This window comes from Vulpes lagopus, chromosome 14 (assembly GCF_018345385.1).
Source record: "Vulpes lagopus strain Blue_001 chromosome 14, ASM1834538v1, whole genome shotgun sequence".
Lineage (NCBI taxonomy): Eukaryota > Metazoa > Chordata > Mammalia > Carnivora > Canidae > Vulpes > Vulpes lagopus.
In genome coordinates this window covers 28,603,337-28,621,505 of record NC_054837.1, presented here as the reverse complement: position 1 = coordinate 28,621,505, position 18,169 = coordinate 28,603,337, and the positions used below count along the sequence as shown (strand labels likewise).

Below are 18,169 nucleotides of genomic sequence, written 5' to 3'. Positions count from 1 at the left end.
GTCTGTTTTTAGCAGGTTCTCCTGAAGGAGATCTGAGCTTTCCATTCTCACAACCACTATAGTCACCTTCCACTGACACTCTGCCTCAGTTCACCACAAGTATTAACAATTGCACTGCTATAACATTTATGGGTCTAACACTATTCACCCTGCTACCAGCGATGGAGCCCTCACTGGCTGCTCCTTCAGCCAGTGAGCAATCCTACTCTAGAAGCCCATTTTTATAGTTCAGTCAGGTTCTCTAGAAACAGAACCTAAAACAAGAATTCTTATTCCTCTTCACATGATTAAGTCAGAGAGTGCTCTTAGGAGAAAGGAAGTGAGGAACCAGAATGAAGCAGTGAGGAAAAGTGGATTCATTTGGAGTCCAGTTTCAGTCTGATCTCACGAGGAGCTCTGGAATACAAATTGCATCACAAAGTTAGTCTTGTCTTGAGGCAAGAAAATTACCCTTTTGTACCCCACTTTCAGTCAGTCGTGTGCTATGGACCCAGAAGGTGGTGTGATGCAATTCCTGCTCAGCCAAGGGCACATTTTGAAGAAGGGATAACTATAAGCCATTAATAGTCAATTCTCACAACAGTTAAAGGATAGGTACACTGGCCCTGTAAGCAAATCAGGACAGAGCACCCACAGTATCACTGCAAATATCCTGAGATTATGTTATTAGTCCATACAAATCTAGTATCATTACCTTCCTGTTAAATTGGCCCTTTGATAATTAGGAAATACCCTTTTTTTTAATCTTTCATAATATATATCTCTCATAATATACTAATCTATTATTAATACAGCCAAACTTTCTTCTAGTTAATGTTTAAAAGACACATATCTTTTACATCCTTTCAACCTTTCTCCATCTTTATAATTATTGTATGTATTTTATAAGAAATATATAGCTAGCTTTATATTTTTATGTAGTGTGGCAATCTTTGTCTTTTTTTTCTGCTAAGAATTTATTTAAATTGTAGTCAGTTAACATATAATGTAGTATTAATTTCAGGGGTAGAATTTAGTGATTCATCACTTGCATTTAACACCCAGTGCTCATTACAAGTGCCCTCCTTAGTGCCCATTACCATTTACCCTATTCCTTCACCCACCTCCCCTCTAGCAACCTTCAGTTTGTTCCCTATTGTTAAGAGTCTCTTATGGTTTGCCTCCCTCCCTGTTTTTATCTTATTTTATTTTTCCTTCCCTTTTCCTATGTTCATCTGTTTGGTTTCTTAAATTCCATGTATGAGTGAAATCATATGGTATTTGTCTTTCTCTGACTTATTTCGCTTAGCATTATACACTCTAGTTCTATCCAGCAATCTTTTTCTTTTCACTGAAGTATTTAATCTCTTTACATTTAATGTAATTACTGGTTTTTCAAAGTTTTCTATTTGTTCCATTAGTTCTTCATTCCTTTTTTTCTCCTTTCTTCCCTTTGAAAGTTGTATTACTCAAGTATTTTTATCTTTCATGTTTCCCTTCTTTCAGCTTACTGGTTATAGTTTCTTTTTGGTATCCCTGTTGTTCTTGAATGCTTATCCAGAAACTATAACATCCATCTTTGGCTGAGTACAGTCTTCCCTATTTTACTGTATCCTAGCCAATGTAAGAAGTTTATAATACTTTGATTCCATTTACTTCTTTCTCATATTTTGTGCTATTGTGGATATATATTTTTAAATTCTAAATACAACTTGAATCCCACATAAATATAGTAATATTTATGTGGGATTCAAGTATTATTAAATATAATAATATTAAATATTATTCTAGATTTATGTACCTGCTTCATGACTCTTTCCTTCCTGTATCATCATCATCATTATTCTACTAGGATCTCATTTTTAGTATTTCATTTAGTGTGGGTCTGCTGGTGATAAATCCTCTCAATTTTTGTTTTTCTTAAAACATTTTTATTGCACCTTCATTTTGAAGCACATTTTCACTAAATATAGAATTCTAGGGTGGCAGTTATTTTCTTTCAGTACTTTAAAGATTTAATTCCATTGGCTGCTGGCTTCTGTTATTGCTTGTTTTTTAAGGTAGTATGTTGCTCTCTGGTTGGTAAGATTTTTTTTTCCTGTCTTTGGTTTTCTAGCAATTTTACTATGATATTCCTAGTTTGTTTGTTTGTTTGTTTGTTTTTGTCTGTCTTAGGGTCTGTGAAGCTTCTTAAATTATGGTTTTAATGTCTTTTGTCAGTTTTTGGAAAGTTCTCATCCAGTATTTCTTTAAATATTATAATCCCATCCTCTTCTTTCCTTGAGCTACAGTGACAACTACATATGTGTTAGGCTTTTTTGTGTGTGTTAGGCTTTTTCACTATTTACCATGTTTATTATGGGTTTTGTGTTTTGCTTTTTTTTTAAATTTATTTATTTATTTTTAGAGAAGGAGAGAGCATGAGTGGGGAGGGAGGGGCAGAGGGAGAGGGAGAGAGAGAGTGCTCAGCATGAAGCCAATGGTGAGGCTTGCTTCCCAGGATCCTGAGATCATGATCTGAGCCGAAATCAAGAGTAAGCTGCATAACAGACTGAGCTACCCAGGCACCCCTGTTTTGCCGCCCTCCATTTTCCATTATTTTTGCTCTCTGTGACTTAATCTGAATTTTTTTTCTGCTGTGCTATCTTCTAATTCATTAATCTTCTGTGTCTAATCTGCTATGTAATCCATGTATTGAATTCTGAATATTACTTATTATGTATCTCAGTTCTAGAATTTCCATTTGATTCTATTTTATAGATCCCAGTTATTTGTAACATTCCCCAACGTTTCATTTATTGTCTTAAATAATCACAGCTTTTTTTAATGTCCTGTCTGATAAATTCATCTGAGTGTCCATTTCTATTAATCTGTATTTTTTTTCTCTTGATTGTCAGACATTTGTTCCTGTTACTTTGCTTACTTAGTACTTTTTCATTGAATGTCAGGTTCTGGAAACACTTCCTTTATCCTTAAAAGGAAGTGTTTGATTTTTTTTCCTCATAGATAATCTTGATTCAGTTTTGTTAGAGCTGATATTTTTCCAGTTTTTCTCTTATTCCTAAGATGCAGCCCTTATACCTGTATCAGAAACTCTAGTCCTAGGAAGTAGTCCTTACATTTAGCACCTAGCTCTTACTCTTAGATTATAACCCATACTCCTCAGGAGTAGCCTTTCTGGGATTTCAGCTAATAGTCTAGAGCTATTGGCTAGTCTTGAATTCCTACCTCTGTCTCTCTAGCACTATGAGATACTGAAATCTTTGCCCAGCTTTTTTAGTCACCCATCTATTGATCTCCATTTGGTTACTAGGAGTCTTACCCTCCTTGTGCACAGGTTAGGATTTGGTAATGCCCAAAGTGGAAATTACATACAGAATTTGGGGCTAATACTTTATAGTTCCCTCTATTCCTTTCTTAGGAGTCTCAATTTTATTGGCAGCCCCAAATTCCAACTCTTCTTCCATTCCCCCTCTCCTTTTGGTTTTTCCATCCTCTTTTGAACTCTCTCCAATCAGGTCATTTCACCAAAATTTCTCTTATCAAGATCACCAGTACCTCACATTGCTAAATTCAGTGAGCAATTCTCTTTTTTTTTTTTTAATTTTTATTTATTTATGATAGTCACAGAGAGAGAGAGAGGGGCAGAGACATAGGCAGAGGAAGAAGCAGGCTCCATGCACCGGGAGCCCGACGTGGGATTCGATTCCAAATCTTCAGGATCACGTCCTGGGCCAAAGGCAGCGCTAAACCGCTGCACTACCCAGGGATCCCCAGTGAGCAATTCTTGGTCCATTTCCTACTTGGCCTATTAGCAGTGTTTGACATAGTTGATCACTCCCTCTTCCTTTACTTATCTTCTAGTAAACTATACTTTCCTTGTTCTTCTCCCTTACTAGCACTCCTATTCCTACTCAGTGGCTGATTTCTTCTCATTTCTCTCCAAGGTCTAAATATTGGAGTTCCTCAAGCTTAGCCCTTGGATCTCTTCTCTTCTTTCACTCCCTTGGTGATCTTATCCTGTCTCAAGGCTTTAAAGACCTTATCTATGCAGACAACTCCCAACTTTATATCTCTTAGATTCCTTCCTAAATCCCATTCTATAACATCTTGACCTCTTTTTGGATATCTACTGGACATTTCAAATTTTTAACATGTCCAATTTTTTTATTATTTATTTATGATAGTCATAGAGAGAGAGAGAGAGAGAGAGAGAGAGGCAGAGACATAGGCAGAGGGAGAAGCAGGCTCCATGCACTGGGAGCCCGACATGGGATTCGATCCCGGGTCTCCAGGATCGCGCCCTGGGCCAAAGGCAGGCGCCAAACCACTGCGCCACCCAGGGATCCCTTTTAACATGTCCAAAACTAAATTTCTAGTCTTCGTTACTCCCTCAAACCTTGTCTTACCAGGTCTTTCTCATTTCAACAAGTGGCAGCTCCATCCCCTCAATTTTGCAGGCCAGAAACTTTAGTCATTCTTTATCTTTCATTTTCCCTCACACCCTACATCTAATCTGCTGTAATATTTTGTTGTCTTTAAAATAGATACACAACCACTTCTCATTACCTTCACCACCACCATCTGATTCATGCTACCATTATCTCAAACCTGAATTATTGGAGTAGTCTTCTAACTGGCTTCCTTTGTCCCTCTATAGTTTGATCTCAGCACAGATGTTGAAGTGGCCATTTAAAAACTCCTTTATTCTAAACTGCCCAACAAGCCTCCCAGTTCATTTAAAACAAACCCAAACTCTATTGGCCTAAAAATAAAGTAACCATATAATTTATCATCTAAAGTAGGACACTTTTGAAAATGCAAAGGACAATAGACATTAACTGAGACTGTTCCAGCAAACCATCTGAGTCCTATATGATCCCTGCCCCCTAACCTCATTCTCACTTTGTTTTCAACTCCACCAGTCTCCTAGCTATTTCTTAGAAAGGACAGATTTGCTCCTACCGCACATCTTTTACACTTGCTGATCTCCTGGATATCTGTATGACTTGCTCCCTCACTTCATTCGGGCTTTGCTCAGATGTCATTTTCTCAGGAAGACCTTCTCTAACCACACTGTTATTTAAGATTCCAATCCCACTCTCACCTCACACTCTATTTTACTTATCTACATATTGCTTGTTTTCTCTCACCAGAAGTAAGCTCTGTGAGAGAGTTGGGCTTTTTTTCCCTCCTGTTTTGTTCACTGCAGTATATCTGGTACTTAGAACTATGCTCAGCACATTTAGGTATATAATAAATATTGGAGGGCAGCCCGGGTGGCTCAGCGGTTTAGCACCACCTTCAGCCCAGGGCATGATCCTGGAGTCCCAGGATCAAGTCCCACATAGGGCTCCCTGCATGTGGCCTGCTTCTCCCTCTGCCTGTGTCTCTGCCTGCCCTTCTCTCTCTCTCTCTCATGAATGAATAAAGTCTTTAAAAAATATATTGGATGGGTGAATGAATATAAGTATATTGATATTTGAGAATTCATTCAGTCACCAAATATTTATTGAGTGCTAAAATTAGAAATACTTACTATGCACCTGAGGTTACCAAAGTAAAATTTAGTGCAACTTTATTACACTTAAGGGTATGGGGATACCTGGGTGGCTCAGTGGTTGAGCGTTTGCTTTTGGCTCAGGACATGATCCTGAGGTCCAGGATTGAGTCCCACATTGGGCTCCCTGTGAGGAGCCTGCTTCTCCCTATGCCTATATCTCTGCCTCTCTCTCTCTCTGTCTCTCATGAATAAATAAATAAAATCTAAGAAAAATATATAAAGGTATATAATTATTGTTGAAGTCAATAAAAATTATTCTTTATGATTCTAAGCCAATTTGTCTTATTTATAACTTTGTTGTTAAGTATTAAATCTATACACTTCTTATGGAATCATCAAGGTTTTGATACCCATTTTGTGGACTCCATTTTTTACACCTATTTTTATTCTTTACTTGCAGCAAACCATTGAAGATAAAAAGGGTATATCTGGATATAGTTACACCCAGGAAGAACTAGAACGAGTGTCTGCACTGAAGACCGAAGTTGATGAGATGAAAGGCCGAACACTCGACGACATGTCTGAAATGGTGATTACACTTGTTTAAAGATTTTATTTATTTATTTGAGAGTCTGATGGGGCAGGGAGAAGCAGAGGGAGAGTCGTAGTCTCCCTGCTCAGCAGGGAGTCTCATGTAGGGCTTGATCCCAAGATGCAGGGATCATGACTTGAGCTGAAAGCACTTAACCAACTGAGCCACCAGGCATCCCGATTATACTTTTTTAATAGTTTTTTTTTTATTGTGTAGCTAGAGGCAGATGTTTTTGTGTTTTGTTTTTAGTGAAACATTCAAATTTTCATTTCTGCACATTGTTTATATTCTTTCATCTGTCTCTATCAATCACTTCTGAATGCTTCCATTCTAATGATTTGTTTAACTTGTCATAATTTATGCATTTTGCAGGGCTTTTTTTCCAAGGAAACATGAGTTTATTAAATATCATATTGAATTATGTACTGAAATGCCTGCCTTATCTTTTTGGTTTTTGAAGTATGTAAAAGTCACAGAACATTAAGGAAATATTTAAGATAAAAAATAAGTTTTCCCAAATCATACCACCCTAATAAAATTACTTCATTTTTGTGTATGTCCTTAGTATCTTTCCATATTTGGAGCTGAATGTGTGTTCAGCCTGAATGCATTGATGCAGCTTCATCAGACATTACAATGTTGAAATCTTTCCTTCCTTATTGGTAAATAGCTGCTGCCTCAGACTCTTAGAATGCCCACTTGCACCTGTTTTTTCCACATTGGCCACTTGCCCAGAACCCTCAGGATCTCACTACAATCTGAGTCCTAAAAAGATTAGCATTTAACACAGCAGAGGCCTTCAAGACCCCATTAGTCTCTATGGCTGGTGTCCATTTTGATTGGTCATTACTTATATCCTTTGGGTTATTATATATTTTCAATATCACTTCATTATGTTATGTATATACTGTATAACCTACATAATTACATATCTTAAAAATAATACAACATGATTGTAGATGGAACTTTCTAATTTGTTTTTATCATTCAGTGTTAGATTACAAATATTTTCTTATATGGTTTATGGTCTTAATAATTGACATTTTGAATAGTTAAGTGCTATTCCATCTTACTGAAACATTTACTAAATCATTTCCCCATAGTTTGGTTTTGAAGTAATTTACAGTTTTTTTATTCTCTTATATAACACTTTAATAAATATATTTATGCATGTAGTTATTTTTGTTCTTTTGAATTCTTTTTTAAATTCTCATCAATTTTGTTTAAATGACAGGTAAAAAAACTGAATTCATTGGTATCTGAAAAGAAGTCAGCTCTAGCCCCAGTTATAAAAGAACTACGACAGTTGCGTCAGAAATGTCAAGTAAGTGAATTTGGTTTTGCAGTACTTTCAGCATCCCATCTTATTTGGATATACTAGTTAGAATTCTGAATATTTTACTTGGGTAATTTATAGAAAGCATATTATTATTATTATTATTATTATTATTATTATTATATTGATATAATTCCACAAAAAAGAGTAATAATATGACCTATGAAATTTTTGTTTAATTTATGGTGTTTGTTTTGTCAAATTATTGGGGGGAAGAGAGAAGGAGAAGAGTTTAGGCTGAGATCACAAATGCAGTTAGATTAGATTTTTGCTTTAAATCTAATGCATATCAGAGGTATAAATATGAAGTCACATTCTTCTGTGGCCAGGTAAAAGCTCAGAGTCTGCCAATGAGTGCTGACAAGTTAACTTTAGATTAATGGACTTGCTTTGCTGGGGAGCAGGGCCAGGGGCAAACTACAAAAGCTTGTGATAAGTGATGAAATACCGTTGCTTGGAAGCTGACTCTAACCACCACTTTGAAGCAAAACTGTTAGAAGGTAAATGCCCTCCACAAATCCAGATCAGATGGCCTCCACCATCTGACATTAGCAGTTGTTATTTTATCACTCTCCGTGTAGTAATTTTAGGCTTGAATGTGGGTTGTACTGCATGTGCCTGAGTTATGGAACTATAAAATTCTTCATGAATGCCATCCAACGGAGCACAGTGAAAAATCACATCATTTCCTTTTTATAGAAAATGCCATGGGTCTGAGACAGGTTTAGTGACTTATCCAAATAGACTAATAGGCAATAAGAGAGTTGGAGCTTGACTCCAACATCTGTATTATCTTATTTCCCATCTCTTGCTCATTCCATTACACACTACTGCCATCACAAAAGAAATGGAAGCGACAAGTTCTGTTCTCTGGAGTCCATACACTCACAGGTGAGATGAGAAAAAATTCAAGAAAGACAAAAGATAACCCAATTTAAGAACAATATAGATGGGGGTGCCTGGGTGGCTCAGTCATTTAAGCAGTTAAGCATCTGCCTCTAGTCTCTTCTTAGAGGGTGGTTATAAAGATTAGATGAAATAACACATATAAGGCACTTGGCAACAATGACTAATATGTTAGAACTTTAAAAAAAAGTATTTATCATTATAATTATTAAAGATAGTTTTAGAAGGGATATTATTGCTTTTCAACCAAATTGTTTTCTAAATAAATCATATACCAGATCTTAAAATCTACAGTCATTTATTATAATATAACCAAACCTGAAACTCATTTTCATGTGATTTAACCAGATTTCTCTGTATATGAAGCCCTACCTACTTCTCCCATCACAAAGAGATGTAACTATTTTACCACCATTCCCAAATAATACAACTCTCCAGTTCTTTCCACATAACATATCATCAAGTCAGAGGGGGTACCTATCAACATTTTCATCTCTGTCTTCTGCCGTGTTGAAAACTCACACTGCTAAAGACAAAGACTGTATGATTCCACTTATATGAGGTACTTGGAGTAGTCACATTCACAGACATGAAGTAGAATGGTGGTTGTGAGGGGCAGGGGGAACAGAAAGTTAAGTGTTAAATGGGAACAGAGTTTTGGTTTGGGAAAATGAAAAGAGATTTGGAGATGGATACAGACAGCTGCACAACAATGTGAATGTGCAGATGCCACTCATCTGGACGCTTAAAAATGATTTAAGTGGTAATTTTTATTTTATGTATATTTTATGTAAATTTCACCACAATAAAAACTCTGTTTTTAAAGATTATTTATTTAGAGAGAGCATGCACACAGGAGGGGGGAGGGGCAGAGGGAGAGAGAGAGAGAAACTCAAGCAGACTCCCTGATGAGTGTGGAACTTGCCATGGGGTTTGATCTCACGACCCCAAGATCACAACCTGAGCTGAAACTGAGTCAAATGCTCAACCAACTGAGCCACCCAGGCTCCCCCTAAAAAAATCTTTTAAAAAGAGTGCAGGACTTGTCTATATTTGCGTTAACTGTTGTTTTTTTAAATGTCTGAGTTCAGTCTGTTTGGTGAGTGCATAATGCTCATTTTGTTTATCTCCATATGTCCATCTCCTGCATCCATGTATAGTTCTATTTTTATCCAGAAACCTTTTGTGATAAAAAGTATACTGAAAAAAAAGGCTAGCCATGTCATTGATTATAAACTCTTTGTACATATTAACTGAAATTCTTAATTGTTCTCTACTTTGAACATTATTTTTTATTTATTTTTTTAAGATTTTATTTATTTATTCATGAGAGACAGAGAGAGAGAGAGGCAGAGACACAGGCAGAGGGAGAAGCAGGCTCCATGCGGGAAGCCAGACACACAAGTTAAAAATAATGTTCAGGCACTTACCACTCAAAACTACATAGATACAGTATATTGGTGAAGTGCAGGACTACTGAAAAATACATTATACATCTAGCTCTAATGGGCAACTCAAATATTTAGGAAATTTTATAGTGAAGTGTTAATACATTTTCTTTCTGTTATACTTGCATGTTTGCATGTTATAAATTTGAATATTAACAACTGTTTGAAAATTAGAGCATCACAGCTCCAGATATATAATTTACATTTATCTAAATCTTTTAGTAGTGCCTGGGTGGCTCAGCGGTTAAGCGTCTGCCTTCAGCTCAGGTCACGATCTCAGGGTCCTGGGATAGAACCCTGCGTCGGGCTCCTTGCCCAGTAGGGAGTCTGCTTCTCCCTCTCCCCCACTCACTTTCTCTCTCAAATAAATAAACAAAATCTTTAAAAATAAATAAATAGGGATCCCTGGGTGGCGCAGCGGTTTAGCGCCTGCCTTTGGCCCAGGGCGCGATCCTGGAGACCCGGGATCGAATCCCACGTTGGGCTCCTGATGCATGGAGCCTGCTTCTCCCTCTGCCTGTGACTCTGCCTCTCTCTCTGTGTGTGACTATCATAAATAAATAAAAATTAAAAATATAAATAAATAAATAAATAAATAAATAAATAAATAAATAAATAAATATTTTATAGTCACCTGGAAGTAGAATAGGATCTTGAAAAGTTTCATGTTTATTAGGAGTAGTTCTATAAATTATGTTATTAAATGTCAGAGTACATATAATTGCTAATATATGGGAAAAGCTAAAATACTCATTTTAGATTATATAATACAATTATTGATTTCATTGAAATATTTCTTATTGATCATTTTATCTTATAAAAGTAAAAACACGCTCGTGGTAAGAATTCAAACTGTGAAGAATTGTTTAAGGGAAAGAATAGAAATTACTTCTTTCTCTACACTCTCCAGAAGTAAAACATGTCCTTATGTGTTTTCCAGAAATTTTCTGAGAATTAATGGATGAGTAGTTATTTATTGGCTGCCTAAAGTTTGTTCTCTATACTTTTATTCTACTCTCTCAAAGACAAAGGCCTTTTTTGGTGGTGGAATTCAACTGATATTAACAAAATTTCTTCTTCCTTTTGTTTACATTTGCCTACTGTACTTTTGCTCATCTTTTGCTTTTAGCTTTTTGAAAATTATCCTCTTTTAGCTGTGTCTGAATAGGTCTTGAATTGGGTTTGAGTATGTGATATAATCTGAAGGGTTTGTTTTAATAAGTAAGTTTAGCTCATTTATATCTATTGATATGCAGACATATTTGATCTTAGTACATTTTATGTATAGCTTTTGATTTTAAAGCCTATTTAAAAAATCCCATTTGTCTTCTCGTTCTCTCTCTCCCTCTCCATGTATGTGTTTCTGGCTTGTGGTTCTGTTCTGGTGGTTCTATTTGTTTTGTTTTGTTTTTTTATATATATTTTTTATTTATTTATTCATGAGAGACAGAGAGAGAGGCAGAGACACAGGCAGAGGGAGAAGCAGGCTCCATGCACCGGGAGCCCGATGTGGGATTCGATTCCGGGTCTCCAGGATCGTGCCCTGGGCCAAAGGCAGGCGCCAAACCGCTGCGCCACCCAGGGATCCCTGGTGGTTCTATTTGTAACCCCACTGTTAATCATCCATTTCTATAGGTAGTATCTATTAATCCCTGTTGGGAGCAGTGATGAAATTAGTATATTTCCTCTTCCTTCTCATTCCCTTCTCTTTCTTTTATCACCCGATTTTAGTCAATTGTGTCTTCTTACAGTTTGCCTTTATACTTTTAATATACTTATTACTTGATTCATCAGCTTTAAATTATCCTTTGACATTCCCCCCACCCATCCCCAGCAATTAAAAATTGAGGAAATCAGCTTATTTATTCTAACTTCCACCTTCTTTTACCTTTCCCTTCCCTGTTTTTTGTATCATTTCTACATTGTCAGGGCATGTAACATTTACATTCTGTTCTATTACCCTGATTGCCACTTTTGTTTTCAGTGTTCAACCTGTAATTAGATTCAGTACTCATTACCAATCCTTTCACTGTCTCTTTTCCTAATTTTTATTGTCTGTGATTTGTCCTCGAGGAGGATCCTCAAAAAAGCTCACAAGAACAATATTCCCTGATGAGTTTCTTACCTTAAATATTTAAAAAGCAGTTTAACTTGAACATAAAATCTTCCTTGAGAATTTTCAAAGCACAGCTTCACTGTCTTCTAGGGTTAAGTGTGACCATGAAGAGATGGGAGGCCAACCTAATTTTTTTAGTGCCTCAATCTTAAAAAGAATGTCTTTTCCAGTTGTTGGGTACTGGGGATCCAGTTTCTCAAATGTATCATTTAAAACTTCCTGGTGAATGGGGAGTTGTTTAATGGGTATAGAGTTTCAGTTTTGCAAGATGAAAAGTTCTGGAGATCTGTTGCACAACAGTGTGAGTGTACTTAGTACTTAACTGTACACTTAAAAATGGTTAAGATGGTGCATTTTATGTTATTTTGCAACAATTAGGAAAAAGATTCCAGGTTTTTAAAAAACTTTCTTGGAAATTATTAATTTTATCGTTATTTTTTATTCTGTTTATTCCTGCTAATGCTTTTGGTCTAAGATTTTTATTTCGTCTGCTATTAACGTAAGTACACCAGCTTTCTTATGATTAAGATTGCTTGGTCTTCTTTTTATTTCTGTTTTCTTTCAGTTTTCTATGCCCTTTTGTCATGTGTCTCGTAAAATGGCATATAGCTGGATCTTGTGTGGGTGGTTTCTTCATTCAGTTTGAAACTCTGTCTTTTGAATTGGTGAATTTAATCCCATTTACATTTACTTTGATTATTTATTATTGATACATTGGTATTTGTTTTCTATTTTGTGCATCCTCTTTACTGAGCTTCTTCTTCCTGCTCTTCATTGCACTGTTTCTTTTTATCTTCTTTATTCCCCTTATTTCCTTTTTTATCTTCTATTCTGATGCTGTTTACTCTTAAATTTTTAATGTCTATTTTCCTGATTTAACAAACACTAAATTTAATCAGCATCTCCCAAACAATACAAGGACCTTAGAATAGTTTAACATCCTCTTCTGCTTTACATGTGTGTTGTTATCCTCTGGTAGTTTATTTCCATTTTTTTTTTTCTTCATCTCTAAAAGCAGTTGCCAGGGTGGTCATTACTTATAATTACTATTTTATACAGTCATTTCCTGTTTAGATTTACCCACATATTTAACAGTTCTCACCATTGCTGCTTGTTTGTTGGTTGACCCTTCCCTTCTGGATTCTGTTTCATTCTTCCTAAAATTAAATTTCTTTGTTTTCTTTTCTTGTAGTATTTCTCTCTGTAAAGTAAGCCATCTCCCCCCCCCCCTTAAATAATAGCTTGCTCATTGCTTTCTGGTTTCTCTTGTGTTGAAAGGTCTTCTATCAGTTTAATTATCATTAAAAATATTGGTAATATCTCCCTATAATTAGTTGTAATATTTTTTCTTTGTCTTTGGTGTTGTCCAATGTCACTAGTCTTACTTGCTTTGCTGGAATTTGTGCTTTTTGTGTCCATTAATTCTAGGAAAATTCCACATATCTTCAAATATTCTCTCCCCTGTTCTTTTTAGTCTGATCTCCAGTGACTGCTATTAGATGCATGTTACGCATACTTATCACATCCCTGGGGGAATGACAGGGAATGTCTGTCCCCTTTTGCATGACTTCGCCTTCATATTTTTATCTTCTTGTCTCTCTGTGATGAATTTTATTTTTTTTTTAATTTTTATTTATTTATAATAGTCACAGAGAGAGAGAGAGAGGCAGAGACACAGGCAGAGGGGGAAGCAGGCTCCATGCACCGGGAGCCCGACGTGGGATTCGATCCCGGGTCTCCAGGATCGCGCCCTGGGCCAAAGGCAGGCGCCAAACCGCTGCGCCACCCAGGGATCCCTCTGTGATGAATTTTAAATAATTTCCTCAGCTCTGTTTTCAAGTTCATTCTTTTTATCTTCTGAGCTGTGTCTAATCCTATGTTTATGACATTTAATTTTTAATTTCAATGACTATTTTTTCATGTTTGTCTATTTTTACTCACTGTGCTTTATTTTACTTTTTTTAGCCTTTGTTTTCAGTTCCTCCTTGATATCCTTATTTCAAAAATATTTATTTAAAAAAATTTATTTAATAGGTTTATTTCTAGTATCCGAAGTTCCTGAAGGTGCCGTCCTACTGGGTTTTTTTAGATCTTCTGATCTTTAGTCCTAGGGATTGATTGTTTCCTTGTAGGTTTATACTTTTAGATTGTGAGCTTTAGTACAGTTTTGTCTTTTGAATCCCAGCAGCTAGGATGGAGGGTGTGTCCCTCCAGAGTGGCTTTGCAGTTAGCTCTGCCAGGTGTTTTAGAAATATTACAAACTTGGAGCTAAGTTTGAATTACTGTCTCAGCTTGGCGGTTCATGCAGGTAAGGGTAAATTCAAACCCCAAACCTGCCTGAGGACAGGCCCTTTCCTCCAGCTACCTCTGCAGTAGCACGAGCATTTGCGGATTAGTTTAGCCATCAGACTCATGGACCGAAAAAAAAAAAAAAAAAAGCTGTCGTCTACTATAGTATCTTCATCTCATTGAGAGGCCCAGCAGCCACAGCCTCTGTTGCCTCTTCTCCCATTTAGGGTGTGTATGACTGTTACCCATGAGAGCCTTAGGTATCTATAGGTCCCTGTGATACAGAAAAGTCATAGCTCCTTTTTACCACCAGTTTTTCTTTTCCAATAAAAGTTACAAGATTTTAATCTCCAAGCCTCTTTTGAGAAAGCAAAGTTAATGCAATGAAAATCAGAACATGCAATTAATAAATTTAACAGCAAAGCAATTTTGATGCATAAGTTAACCTGTTTATCATAGGCAAGCAGTGTTTCAAATGATAGCGCTTCTACTTGTCTTTCAATTCCTTCAGACATTCCTGTGAGGATAGTAGTGCTGTAGGTCCAGGCTCCACTGGCTACAATTTTCAGGGAAGAGCCATGATGCCAGATCCCCACAACTCATCTTTTCATCTTGATTTTGCCACAGAAGAAGCAAGTGTACTTGGCGGGCTGGCTTAATTCCATCTTCATCACCATTTTCCTGAGGGAGGCGCTATAACGAGTCCCATATTTACGGATGATTCTGACCTTCTTGATGTGTTTAGCCATGTCACCCCGAACTAGGTTTGGGTCCAGGAGAGAGCTACCACTAGTTTTGTTTTTTTACGAATATGGAATGCTTCACGAATTTGCATGTCATCCTTGCACAGGAGCCATTGCTAATCTCCTAGATCGTTCCAGTTTTAGTATATGTTCTCTGTAGCAAGCACCCCACTAGTCTTTTATACTGTGCTAGTCACCCCAAACCAGATGCTGCCCCATACAACAAAGGAAACGCACACGTTTATGTTAACTCTCCGTTCCCATGGAAACTACTATGTGAAACCAAGGTCATTCTGAGACTGGCTTGCTTCATTCCAGGCCTGGTGTTAACCCTTTCCATCCAGGCTCCCAAGCTGAAAAACAGCTTGGATTCTATGGAGTTCTCAGTTCTAACTTTCCATTCTGTCTTCTGCCCTGCCTGAACATTAGAATCACTCCATTACCAAGATTGAGGGTTCCAGCTTCCTTCACCAAGGGCAACCACAAAGTGTCCTCCTTTGTTTCTGGCCCTGGTCATTCCTCTTACTTTCTTGAGTTCATTTCAGCTCTGGATTTGAAAAGATGTTTGCTCCACCTTATCAAGCATTTGTAGATATTTTTAACATTTCTAAGTATTTATAGAAGATTTTTCAAGTTACCTATTCCAAAATAATACTACATTAGAAGAAAGTTTGAAACTACTCAAACAGCCTGAATTCAAATTCTGACAGTATAATTTGTACCCTTTCTAGCAGTATAATCTTTGGCAAGGTACTTGGCCTCCATGAAATTTCTCCCAGCATGATATGGGGATATCAATACCAACCTCAGGGGGTTGTGGTGAGGTTGAATTATTGACAAGGGTAAAGCTCAAAGGCCCCACTGTGGTTTGCAGATTTCTAACCAAGCCCCTGCCAAAGCCTTCAGCGTCTTCTCACACTTCCCAGACATACTCCAGGATAATAACCTACTTGTTCATCCTAAATTATTGTTCCTCTCTCTGACTCCCAAGCCTTTATATATAGTGTTCTTTTTTTCTGAACATTCTCCTCCCGTATTCACCTTCCCCCTAACTATTGTACTAATCCTTCATCCCTCAACTTAGATATCAGTTTCTCTATCCTTGCTGATCTCCAAGCTGGGGTTAGGTCCTGTGAGAGCCCTGCGTTCTCCTATAACATTTAACATTTGCCCATCACAGCACTCCACAGGCTGTTTACTTGTCTGAACATACTTTAGGGGAAGGATTTTGGCTGTTTTGCTCACTGTTGTATCCTCAGCTCCTAATAAAGAGCCTGGCACACAGCTCAATACATGGTAGCTATTATTTTTATCAGCACCTTCATCTGTCATAATTCTCAAATGTCTGATTGTTGTATAAATAACTCTTAAGTATGCCAAGAAGCTTTGAGTTAAGTTACAAGACTGACAAGGGCATGCTTTGTTTCAGAGCCACATTGTAGGCCTTTTTTTTTTCACTTATTCAATCATTTATCCTTCATACTAGGAACTAACCCAGGAGTGTGATGAAAAGAAATCCCAGTATGATAGCTGTGCAGCAGGCCTTGAAAGCAATCGGTCCAAATTAGAACAGGTAAGAAGATAGTTTTTATTTTAACAATTTAGCAGAAACTGCCTATGCATGCATGTTTTCACTACACCAATATCAAATAATTCCCAGATCTTTACCCTCATCCCCTGAGCCAGTCTCCTAAGCTCCAGATATCTTTATTTCTTCAGGCTTGATGTGAGCACACTGAATGCTTCATCTGTACCACAACCACAAAGTCCAGGTCCCCATCATGCATCTCTTAGATTCCCACAGTAACCCAGATCTGGTCTCCCACCTCCATCCTTGCCTTCCTAAGGTTTTTTCCTCCATAGAGAGCCAAAAAAACCTATAGAAATCTTAGGCCACCCTCCACTGCTTCCCAATTAACTCTTAAAATCCAACTTCTAAACTGTGGTCCATGTGCTCTGTTCCTCATCCATAGAGCCATAGCCACACTGGCCACCTTCCTGCACATCAAACAAGCCAAGCTTATTTTCACCTCATGGCTTTTGCTTATAGCTCTTCTCTCTCTGGAACACTCTGCCTCCAACTCTTTGCCTTGATCTCTCCTTTTCATCACCAGGTCTCAGGCTAAATGCTACTTCCTTCTAGAGGTCTTTTCTGATCACCTTATCTAATATTGCCCGTTCAGTCACCCTATCACATTCTACTGCTGCCTTTCTTCATAGTACTCACTTCCATCTGAAAGTAACTTCATTACCTGTTTCTTCTACTTGAATGACAGCAGGAATCTGTGTTATTGTTCATACTGTGTCCTCAGCACCTAGCACAGAGTTGGGCACACAGTAGGTACTTAATAAATGAATAACTGAAGCTGTAAGTTTTAGAGTGTTATGAGTAGTCTCTAGAAAAGATTGTAACCTCTGGTAAACAAAATTGTAATCAAAAAAGAAAAAATTATGCTTATGGCATTTTACTGTACATTTAAGGTCATCCTCTCTATATTTTATTATTATTTCAATAATGTTGCCCATTTAAAATTATATATTGTAGGAAGTCAGAGGACTCCGCGAAGAATGTCTTCAAGAAGAAAGTAGATACCATTACACAAATTGTATGATTAAGGTATAACAAAGAAAGTGGATCAAAAACTTTTCTGAGATTTTTCTGGATCAAGGATTTAACTAAACCTTAGTCTTTCCACCTAGAACCTAGAAATACAGCTTCGTCGAGCTACCGATGAAATGAAGGCATATGTCTCTTCTGATCAACAAGAAAAAAGAAAGGCAATTAGGTGAGTAATTTTGTTGTTTCTACCTTGAGTTACTTAATGTTTCCACCCATACACTTTTTCTTTACTAAATTTTTAATTTAAATTCCAGTATAGTTAACATACAGTGTTCTGTTAGTTTCAGTTATACAACATAGTGATTCAGCAATTTTATACATTACTCAGCGCTCATCATGATAAGTATACTCTTAGTCCTCATCACCTATTTCACCCAATCCCCCATTTGCCTCCTCCTCTGGTGTGTTCTCTATAGTTATGAGTCTGTTTCTTAGTTTGTCTCTCGCTTTTTTTTCCCTCTTTTTCCCTTTTTCCATTTGTTTTGTTTCTTAAATTCCACATATGGGTAAAATCATATGGCATTTGTTTTTCTCTGACTGGCTTATTTCATTTAGCATTGCACTCTCCAGCTCCATCCATGTTAATACAAATGGCAAGATTTCATTCTATTTTATGGCTGTCTCCTATAGAAGCTTT

General features: G+C 37.0%; 1 protein-coding gene and 1 non-coding gene across 5 annotated transcripts in view; one reads left to right on the top strand and one right to left on the bottom strand.

Moving 5' to 3' along the window:
* The window catches only part of IFT81 (intraflagellar transport 81), an 83,540-nt gene that overhangs the window by 52,300 nt on the left and 13,071 nt on the right, over positions 1 to 18,169 (top strand). For 3 of the 4 annotated variants that reach the window (XM_041729453.1, XM_041729450.1, XM_041729451.1), the window contains exons 13-17: positions 5,943 to 6,071; positions 7,309 to 7,398; positions 16,399 to 16,485; positions 17,458 to 17,529; positions 17,613 to 17,698. In XM_041729453.1, the coding sequence (XP_041585387.1) occupies positions 5,943 to 6,071; positions 7,309 to 7,398; positions 16,399 to 16,485; positions 17,458 to 17,529; positions 17,613 to 17,698 (464 nt within the window). The remainder of the gene's footprint in view (positions 1 to 5,942; positions 6,072 to 7,308; positions 7,399 to 16,398; positions 16,486 to 17,457; positions 17,530 to 17,612; positions 17,699 to 18,169) is intronic. The other variant, XM_041729452.1, reaches the window with a different exon arrangement.
* On the bottom strand, positions 14,975 to 15,079 carry LOC121475882. Its single transcript, XR_005983833.1, has one exon. It is a non-coding gene; the product is annotated as a U6 spliceosomal RNA (small nuclear RNA).